General features: G+C 42.5%; 1 protein-coding gene across 1 annotated transcript; it reads right to left on the reverse strand.

The window, feature by feature from the left end:
* Positions 1–156: 156 nt before the first annotated feature.
* LOC113498154 lies at positions 157–2,288 on the reverse strand. The gene is made up of 3 exons (XM_026878095.1): positions 1,722–2,288; positions 778–935; positions 157–549 (listed from the first exon to the last, which is right to left on the reverse strand). The coding sequence occupies exons 1-3, from the start codon at positions 2,007–2,009 to the stop codon at positions 255–257; spliced, it is 741 nt and encodes a 246-aa protein (XP_026733896.1). The 5' UTR covers positions 2,010–2,288; the 3' UTR covers positions 157–254.
* Positions 2,289–11,149: the final 8,861 nt, after the last annotated feature.

Here is an 11,149-nt window from a genome sequence, read left to right on the forward strand (position 1 = left end):
AGAATGTTAACAGTCCAGCTATCACAGGTCCAGGAGAAAAGAACGACGAAGTCCTTTTTTATGTTGTATTTGTATTCGTCGTCAAAATATCATTCACCTGTCTGTACACCGAATGTATGTATGTGAAAAACCACGGGGTTCAGCTAGTTCAGCGAATATTGTAAAGGTAGAGATGAAACTATTCTGAGGTTTTACGAAACAAAGTATATTTGTAGCGATACTATAATAAAAAAGGTGTGTATCGTGTGAGGTCGCTAGAGCAGGTCGTTGTAGCAGAGCTGGTAGGTGTCGCAGAGCATGTCGAGCTGGTTGGCGCGCACCTTGCCCAGCTCGCGCACGAGGAAGCGCGCGAGGCGGTCGCGAACCCGCGCGCCCGGCGTCACGCGCTGCTCGCGCAGGAACTCCTCCACGCAGCGGTGCGTCGCCTTCTTCAGCGTCTGCTGCGACTGCTCCAGCAGGTCGCGCCAGATCTGCTTCACCTCGTCCTGGTGCTGGCACGCGTCGCGGTCCGACCGGTCCACGCGCACCGCCGTCGTGTTGTAGAAGTCACTACCACACACACACACACAGTGGGACGGTTACTAAAGTTAAATTAAACTTAGCACTCCTACACCTACATGTAAGTAATCACATCAATCACGTCAATAAAGGCTCTCAATTCAATATTGAGCACATACTTGGTTCGTCGTTGAAATCGTTTCGTCCATAAAAGACGCGTTGGATATAAACCGGTGGAGATAGTTTATATAGTCCGGAGGATATAGTATGCTAAGTTACTTGTATTCATCCGTCATGTTCGCGTAGATGAGCTCGAAGAACTTCTTCTGTTTCTTGTCGACGACCTGGAAGCGGCTGTCGTCGGAGCGCGGCGGCGGCTTGGCGTGGCGCCGCGTCTCGTCCAGACCGTTGATGAAGTCGTTGGCGCGGACGAACACCTGCAACAACACAACACTCTACAGAAGGTTCGTCAAACACTAGTGAGCGCCTGGAAGGAATACATTATTATATTATTACGAGCGCCACCGCCAGGCCTCCACCCTCCAGATATGTCAGGAGTTAGACAACAGTTACAGTTACTTCATTAAAACGCTTAAGTTTTAATGAATTTACGAAGTTGGCAAGTTCAATATAATAAAGTCATAACGTGAGCAAAGTGAACGGGGAGCGGGACGGTATCCATCAGCGTGACGCTCAAACACGCTGTGATTGGTTTGCAGAATCAATCTAGATTACTGGGAAAGATAAACTCTCTCGGCACTGCAAGATAAATCTCTCTAGTAAATTGTCGGAGCAGAACTTCAGTAACAAGTATTTTAAATCGAAAACTACGAGTGCCAAAGTAAGTATTGATTCAATTTGTGTAAAACCTTTTTGGTATCTGAGAGCGTTCTGTTAAATTAAGACTTTCATGTGAGAAACGTATTGTTGTATAAACTTATTGAAACTACTTTCGAGAACTAGACGAGGTCCAGTTAAACAAATCACGTTGTTTAAGGTTCATTTCTTTTCTTCGCACTTATCAACTTTAAATTTTCCATGAAATCGGACCAGAAGTGACTTTTTAAGAGAAGTTTGTTTTGTAGCGGCGGCTCTGAGTTGCTACTCTGGTGTTTTTCATTAAACCTGATGCAACTTTACACCTTTTTTACGTCATTAGTTTTCGTTTAGCTGAATTATCTTCACATGAACACTATTATAGAGAGTGTCGTTAGAAGTGTAACCTTGGTGAGCTGGTTCATCATGTTGCTGAGCAAGGCGTCGACCTGGTTCTTCTCGGGGTACTGGTAGACGCACTCCACCTCGGGCGCCACCGTCATGTTCTGTCGCACCTGCATCATCTTGAAGACCAGCTCGTTCTTTTCCTCCGTGCCGTCCAGCCACGCCTGCCGGAACCACACCTTCTGTCCGTTCCTGGCGGTGCTCATGCGCACGTCGATGGCCACATCCCCCACCACCTCCACGTCCAGACACCTCACGGCGTGCGCGAGCAGCAGCAGGATAACTAACATTGTGCTAATAGTGCCGGAACATTGACTTTTTATACAGAGAAATCATAACGCCTGTCTGTGCGTCAAATTAGTGGACTTGCCACGTAAGCAATACGACGCATAAGTACAGTTTCCACAAAGCGCAGAACAAATAAAACCAACCGAATGATTGTTCGTTTGCTGCAATTTCGTTTTATTGAAACGAATCAGTGTTAGTTTAGGTATACCTCATAACGAGTAATGTTTGCTGTGTAGGTCGCTTGTTCCAGGCATGTAAACATTTTTACAAAATAACCTCTGCTCCGAGTAACGGGAATAAAAGTAAATGTACATTTACTGAAATAAAAGGCTCACATTGTACTGCACATAGTGTTCTGTTAGACAACAGCGATGCTTAGTGAATAACAAGATGTTTATTGAGCGCGAAAATTGTAAAGGTTTGTTGTAATATGGTTGTGAGTACACTCTGTTAACTCTTTATGTGAGGATTGTACAGAGATCACGAGCTACTTGAATAGGAAGTTGTGGTATTTACACGTTGCGTTGTTAACCTATCAAATAATTTGTTTTACATAAATCTTATATAAATCTAAAGTTAAATCTAACTTTTAATGTATTCTCATAATTTGAGTAATATAAATTGAAATTACAAGCAAAGATGAGTGACGCTCCAAGCGATGAATTGTATTAGTTTGTGTTTCGATAACCGGAATAGTAAAGAGAGGCGGCGATAAGGTTTAGTGACGAATAAATGTTTATTGCGGCGAGAATTGTGTCGCGACACGGCAGGGCGGCGCCGGAGCGAGCCGGAGCGGACGCGACCGCGCGACGACACGATGGACTGGCGGCACCGGACTAGCGGTTACCGCAAGTGGCTGCGGTCGGCGGCGGCTTGCTGACGGCCGAGCACTCGGCACAGGAAATGACGCGGAATGTCTCTGCGATCGCCGGCTCGCTCTGTCACCGCAGAGTCAAGATGTCAATTATAAAAGAATAGTAGAAATGAAAGCTAGACCTAATTATATGGGTAATAATTTGTTCTAATTATTAGGATTAACATTTCGCAATTAAGTAAAAACCGTAATTGATTTTTGTTACTTAAAAAGTTACTCTTACCGGTATAACAATTATTAAATCTAACTTAGGTAACGCTTGTTGTTCTGTCTTTCAATACAAGTTGACTCTTGATTGGTAGCCTCTACAGTATCGTTCGAGACAGTCAAACTATGGCGCTATTTATATCGAAGTCGATAACTAGTAGGCGTGGTGACGCTAACACCCGCTCCGGTAAACTTACCGCCGCCGGTAAAGTTGTTATCTGCGAGAGCTCGTCTTATTATAACGTCGGAGGCGTGTTCCAACTTCGGCTCATTACAATTTGTTCGAGTTGAAGATAATGAGAGAACTCCGAGCGGCGGCGAGCTCCCGACACGCACGCACTGTCGCCTCGCTGACACTGGTACAAGATGTTGTAGCTGTGCTCAAAATACTGCTTTATTGGATCGGGACTTCGGAGTGAAAACGGGGTGCGATGTGAACGAGAAAATACAGATGATTAACATCAATTAAAGGTCAATGTTGTTAGGTGCCTGCATTAATATGCGACATGCGTATAATATTTTTGTATAGAAATGAGGTAGTATTACATGCAGAATCAATCGAAGTGATCAACTTAAATTAATTGTGAGCTTTAATCGCTGATCAACGGCTCACAATTAATTTCGAGTCCGAGCGTCAAATACTGATACGATAAAAATGTTATGAAATATATATAAAATAAATATAAAACACCGAGTAGTTTCCCGCAAATAGTTGGCACCTCAAATTGGTGACGTCTCTGCGACAGGCGGGAGCTGCCGCGCTCGCAAATCACATTTGTAGCGCGCGGCGACGCGGCGTGCGCGGAGCGAGCGCCTGCCGCCGAGAGCCGAGCACATCGATCGTGTAGGCGCACGGAAACTGTTTGCTCAATGTTTTATCGAAGGCGTTAGGAAATGGATTGCCTGATTTCTGCGAGTTTACCTGTCATTTTTTCTTGGAGACCGCAATGAGATTCATAAATAAAAATGTTGTATCTAACTTTTATTCCCTGAATGTTATTCTATTTTTAATCAAAAAGCTTTATACACTTTCTAGATGAAATAATTTTAATCAACGCATCTTTTTTATAAGCAAAGTAAAAAGTTTTTAGTTCAGAGGTAGGTATCATCAGCATCCATCAAAGTTCACTCGTAGCCTTAAGGGAAATTTGAGAAGGGTTAGTACATTAAAACATTAACTAAATCTCCATGGAATAATTACTTGAAAGCATTTCGAAGAACGACAACTCAGTAATTGTTTATAACTATAGTCATAATAAGGAGTAATAGTGCGGGTATGGTAAAGTAGTGTGGGTTTGAGATGGTTTGAAGCGCGTATAGTACGTAACGAGTAACCTGGGCGGGGTCGCGGGGGCCGCCGCCGTGCCGGCAGCCGACAGGTATGTTGCGTGTGTTACCGCGGGAAGCTGCTTGTGTCGGTGTGGGGCCGAGCAGATGGCGAGCTTCATTATCTCCGCATGACTGGGAATCAGACGCAACATAATACATAGATTAGGTACCGCTCTAATGCGGTCTACTGTCTACTTAATTGTTCCATGTTTAGCTATTACTATATTGTTTTGTAGATTAATATTGTTTGCGTAACAACACTAAAACTCCAGACTTATTTGTTGTTGAAGTTGTTATGTCTAGCACTAGGAACGGAGAGGAGACTTTTAATGGTTAGTTTATATCTCTCTATCAAATTCTCGTTCTAGTGTAGGACGTCACGTACTTACGAGCAGGATGTTCGTTTCATGGTCGTATTGTTCGTATTGCGCTATACGTACGAGGCACACGTCGTGTAATATGTCGCGGGTTCGGTCGTGATTACAATCCGCGTCGGAGCTCGGAGCGCGGAGGTTCGCTTACGGTTACAATCGGGTGATAAATGGCGGCGCGGCGCGCGTCACGCGGCAGAGCTGACACGCGCGCGGCGCCATATACGGCAACATTTAAAAACCGATTAACGGTATCCGTTGTTGCTTTACATGACAAACACTAGAGCAATATAGACGCGAATATCTTCACGATGTAAACTTTTACGATTACGATAGGGTTCCAATGGCTTCGCAACGAACACTGCCACCGGAATAGAAGTCTAACTTTTTATATATTCCTCACTTCAGAAACAAGTTTTTACAACAATACCAGAGTTTGTCTCGGCTGCGAAAAATGGGAGTGATTTAATATGCAAGCCACTTCCGAGCGCTCACGATTAATCAAAACTAGCTCCGTTCCGCCATTCTTCATAACTATGCGAAAAGCAAAAAACTCCAAGATAACAATATAATGGATAAAACTACCTCATAACGAATGTTGCGATCCTCGTCAGTGCAGCAAGCTACTGCCAGGGAAGCTCATACCGAGCTTGTAACACAGGAATTATATACATTAGACATTATAATATGTTGTGGATCCGATTATCTTATATGTATATAAGTTTCTTAATAGGCATAGCGTGATTACGATATCTAGATATTAACTTACTATCTAGAAGACTATGAGACTTTAGACTATGAACAATAATTGTAAGCCTGAACCTTATAATATGTACTCGTATGCATGTATTAGAATACAAAAAGGTACCGGCCGAGTGCGAGACAGTCTCGCGCGCCGAGGTTACTTATAAACCTGTGGATATTATTTTTTCTTTCATGTATATACGTTGCTTGGTACCAAATTCCAAAACAGCGAAAATGCGTAGAATAGATTTGTCATCCATGCGTTCCTGTTAAAAAGAGTCTTGACAGTCTGCCGCATGGACGAACGGACAGCAAACTGATTCTAAACGAGTCCTGTTTTTACTTTTCAAAAGCACAAACAACGAAATGAAGAATAATGAAATATAAATTGTCTCCCGAGTGATAAAGGTAAACAAAACAATCGCTTTAAAGTAATTGTGGAGGTGTAAAGGATAAGATCGGATTGACGGGGATTGATAACATCCAGGGAGGCCGCGGAGGTCCGGGGAGGGCAGGGGTCTGCCAGCTCCCAACACACAATAATAAAAGGATATTTTCTTCTAATGGTATGGAGTCTACCTGCCGTATTTCTACACACAGAAGCTCAGATTACAAGTTGAGATTTCCACGAGTCTCAAATCCTAGCACTATAAACTAGAACGTGTGACAGTAACACTGCATATAAGCCGACATCTATCTTCCACCCTAAAGCTATACGCTACGTAGCCACGCGCTACGAGCTGCGTGCTACGTACCTATGCTACGTAGCTACGAGACTACGCTACGGGATCGTGTGCTACGCGGGAATAAAGAGCGACTATGTAGTTATGGGCTCATTGAGTCGAGCGCGTTGTCCCGCGTCATGTCGCGTGTTCAGTCAGGCGCGTCACGGTTAGCGCCGGCTTTATGAGGCTGTGTATCGTGATGTTGTCTGAACACACATTTGAACGCGCTCTAGCTGCAAGTAATACTGATGGAACGGTCAAGTGTGATTACACACTTAACTCTATCTTTATAGTCTCAAGTACTAGGTCTTTACTACAAATTTACTACAAAGTAACTACAGTTACCATCATGTATTCATTACCGAGTAAATTCGAACGAGTATAGGATCATTATTATGTAAATGTTTCGGAATAAAACGATTCCGTTTAGATAGGCACCAGTAATAATTGCTCGCTGCCGTACATTGTTGATAATTCATCGGTTTGTTAGGAACACGCAACGCGCCTCTATTGTGCCACATCTGTGTATTCATTTGATAAATAAATGATTCGGAATCGTATTAGCCGCAGCACGGCATGCGGAACGCTAATACATATTTTATGTGTAATTACCTCGCGACCGATCCGTCCTCCGCTTTATTAAATATTATTTCATCTAAATAGTTAGGTACTGTTTCACTATATTTTGTCTATTTTGTATCAATGTTAGTGAATGTTGTTTACTGCATGCAACTGTGTCGTCATCAGGTTTGGCAACATTTGCTGTCGGGTAAGTAAGTGGCACTACAATTGGTAGATCTGTAATGTAGCACCGCTCTGTTGTATCGAGTGCTGCGTGCGGCGCGCCGGAGCTCATCCTACATTAACGAGGCTCTCCGACTGAGCGCCGGAACAGAGCCTTTAATATTATATGAAGCTTCCTTTGAAGGGCATCCTGCTCATACTGGCTTTTAGCGTTCTAATGTACTCAAAGAAAGCTTATAAAAACTATTTATCCAAGTTCTGTTTAATCATGTATTGTATGTGATCGACGTTAGTACATAGAGGAACAAGTAAACAAGTGGAAAGTGGGTCCAGAGACCCTCATACAGCTTTATGGGGTCCTACAGTGCCCCGGCGTCATTCTCATAGGGTCATTAAGTTTAATTATTCAACCCTCGGAATGTTTGTTATCGCATTTTAATTGCTCCATCATCATTACTCGCCCTTATCGCATTGTACTCCGGGACGCAGCTATTTGTATTTGTGACACAAAATATTATGTCGTATTACACATCTTTGTTATCTTTGGCCCTCGGTATTATATCTTCGAACCAGAAAATATGGTTACTTGCTTGTTGTCAATAAATCAAAAATCCAAAGTGGCGATGTGACGTCTGTAACGCTAACGAAAATAGTTTCATTGATTTTTTTTCGTCATTGTGAAAATTATATATGTGCAGAACTATTTAAAACTGTTCTATACTTTTGTGGTTCAAATTATATGTAATGCGGAATTATTCTAAGGAAAATGATGTATAATTTTAGTCCTTAATCAGCACTTATCAACCTGCTACCAACTAGACTGCATTTAGACCGCTACAGCCGCTAGCAGATGTTCCAGCAACCCATGCATGTAATATGCGTGTTGCTAATGTGCGGCGCCCGGTGGCACCAGATGTCGCTAGTGGCGCGCGTGGTGAGTGACGTCACGCGGCAAGTTCCCGCACGGCCGGCTGTGACGTCAACGCCGTGATTCCTCCTCGTTACACGGAACTTAGCGGACGGCAATAGTGCCTGTTTACATAATCACAAATTATGTCTCTCATGTGGTGCTCCTGACGTTTGAGGGGTCTGGGAAAGATATCACCTAACTTGGCTGCCGCCTTATAGTAATCGTTATAAATAGTTCCAAATAAGGTATCCTTTTATTTACCCTTCTCATCTTTTATCTGTATATAAGAGATTTTTATTTAGAAACTTTTGACTCATGTGAGTGCATTAATTCTATGTAAATTACAATCCCCGATCCAAGATGTAGTCAAGAGAGCGGTTAGCCACGAGACACTACGTTAACTGTTAATGTTTGATGCAATCGCCATCAAATTACAAATATTGGCCCAACTACATGCCAACATTGGGCCAACTGTTAGTAACGAGCAAACTGCCACTTAATATCATAATAAAATCCTTCGCCACCACAATTGACAATTATGGGCACTTCGCTTCACCCCTTGAGTACCTTCTGGTGAGGATCAATTTTGAAAATTAGGTGGAAATGAGAAGGGATGCTGTTAAGTGTTACGGAACGGCTGCGACGGAGCCGGGCCTTTAAAAATATTATAATAAAAGATATTTACTCGACGAATTCTTTTATATAAAATGGAAGATAATTTTATTAGATTAAATATATATTTGCATCTTTAGGTATCGTGGCAGTTTTTATTGTACATTGCACTTGGAATAAAATGTTGAAAAGGTAATATTGTTACTAAACCTGAAAGCAAAATGAGTTTGACAGACATTACGTCTTCATTCCGTCTGGAAACAACAGCACAATGTATGTAGCCACAATCTAGTTTCGAGAGCCGCTAGCCGTGCATAATGTAAAGATATTAGAGTGAGTTAAACTATAGATTACAGAGAGCTGCAGCAGGCCGCGTTACACAACGACCTCGTCGGCCGCCGGCTAGGGCTGGACCACGACTAAACATAAAGTAAAAACAAAACTTGTCTAAAAATCAATAAAATTTATTTATCAAATCAGTTTTATAATCATGTAAATAGTCTATCTTATTAAAAACGCGTACTATCTGGATGATAGCTCTCGTAAATCCTTGAAAGTGAATTCGTTGTAGAGCTGTCTCTCGTAAAACGTGGAACACAGTAATAAGTCTGAAGGGTTAGCTTACCATGACAGAGCTCCCAGCGTTAAGCCACGATAACTGTAGCTTAAAGATACGTTCACCTCTCAGTAAACGGTATAATACTTGTTTAGACTGCAGTAAAGTGCTCGAGGGCGGCGTGTCCAGCAGGGAGGGGGGGGGGCTGGTATTGTTCCCCTCACAAAATACTCAGCTCACTGTAAATATTATTCAGGTTTCTTTCGCTACACTGCTCCTTATAACGAATATTTAATGTTGTGTATTCTTTTCAAAACACAATGAGACGCTACAAGATTACGAACTTATTACTAAACGTAACTACTGATAGACTATAGTATCTAGTTTTAGAAACAAATAACTGACGAATAATAATTCAGCATAAAATGTAGATGGAAATACATCGCTGAGTCATAACTCTCGCTGCTGAGTCTATGTAAAATTATATCTACTCAGGCAAGCATTTTGCAGTTATTTTAAAACTTAGCTGCTTGGTTTGAGGTGATTTTGACTTCACCCTCCCTTAACATGAACTTAGTCAATAAGTGTCTAGTTAGAACTTATCTGTAGCGGAGATTCGTCGCGAGAAACATGTGAAACGTTTTATCCGGTTCGGTCCGGTTCGGTCGCGGCCATCCCTACCGGTATTTGCCTAATGCCACTCTCGGCTAGTTCAATTAAGCAAGTTTCTAATTCTATAGCTAATGTACTCGGCGGAAAGTTGTCCGCCTGATATGTGGGCCAGCAATCAAACGCCAGCGAGCCGCTGTGGACTGACTAACTACGGAATGTATGTCAAATAATGTGAATGTTGATGCTTAAATAAAATTTAATTATCATAAAAATTTAGTAACGGTATTGATAAGTAATGCAGTGAGCGATATCAGTGAGTCTCGGCGCAGTTTGTTCCCAAATTATTTTGTATTCAAATGTACGAATTATGCAGAACACAAAGTCAGGGTTCATTCCACGTTTGTGCTCGCGAGTGAGCCCAGTCGGACCGTTTAGTAGTAATTTACAACAAACAGCTGAATATTATGATCTCATTGACTCGCCTCGATTATGTTAATACGTTTGAGCTCAATCGCGAGCTGTGACGTGACTTGTAAACACGCGCACACATACGTTCACTGTTGTAAGTACTCTATATAATGCACTACAACGACCTGGTTCAACTCAAAAGCTCTCCTCATTTATTATTGTATGCCTTTATACTAGAGGGACGATTAACAATAAAGATAAAGTTTTATTTGTATGTTTGTGCAATATTGAATAACCAGCGTTACAAAATAGAGTTAGAGAGCTGTATGTTCAGTGAGTTGTGTGGCGGAGGATCCACAGCGCGCATTCATAGCCGCCGACAACTTCGCCTTAGTTGAGGATGTGGTGTAGATGACGTCAGCGCGGGAGCTGTCAGTCACGTGGCGACGGCGGTGGTGGTGGTACTACTTGTGGTTGTGGGGAGATACTTGTCGAACTCGGGGCTCGGGCGAGGCCACGCCGGAGAGGGACAACTTCGTCGATAAATCCCGATCCCGACTGACTTATCGAGGGAATTTCCGACGGCCAGTTACATTGATTGGCCGCGACGGAGGGGTGCGGGGTGAGCTTGGCTGTGGGGGGGGGGGCAAACAGAACTGACCACACCGAGCAGGCTAGTATGAAGGATAACTTCGTACGATGTTCCAAAAATCTCTCGACGCTTTTGTTATATCTATACTAATATATATAGGTGAAGAGTTTGTTTGTTTGTTTGTTTGAACGCGCTAATCTCAGGTACTACTGGACCAAATTGAAAAATTCTTTTTGTGTTGATTAGACCATTCATCGAGAAAGGCTTTAGGCTATAAACCATCACGCTGCGACTAATAGGAGCGAAGATACAATGGAAAATGTGAAAAAAAAACTGGGCGGGTATAAATCATAACTTATATTTTCTACCCACGGGGATGAAGTCGCGGGCAACAGCTAGTACTTACATACAATGAGATTACAAATTTTACATGCTAACTACAAATGTTTTATGTTCAA

Source organism: Trichoplusia ni, chromosome 10, assembly GCF_003590095.1.
Source record: "Trichoplusia ni isolate ovarian cell line Hi5 chromosome 10, tn1, whole genome shotgun sequence".
Taxonomy (NCBI): Eukaryota; Metazoa; Arthropoda; class Insecta; order Lepidoptera; family Noctuidae; genus Trichoplusia; species Trichoplusia ni.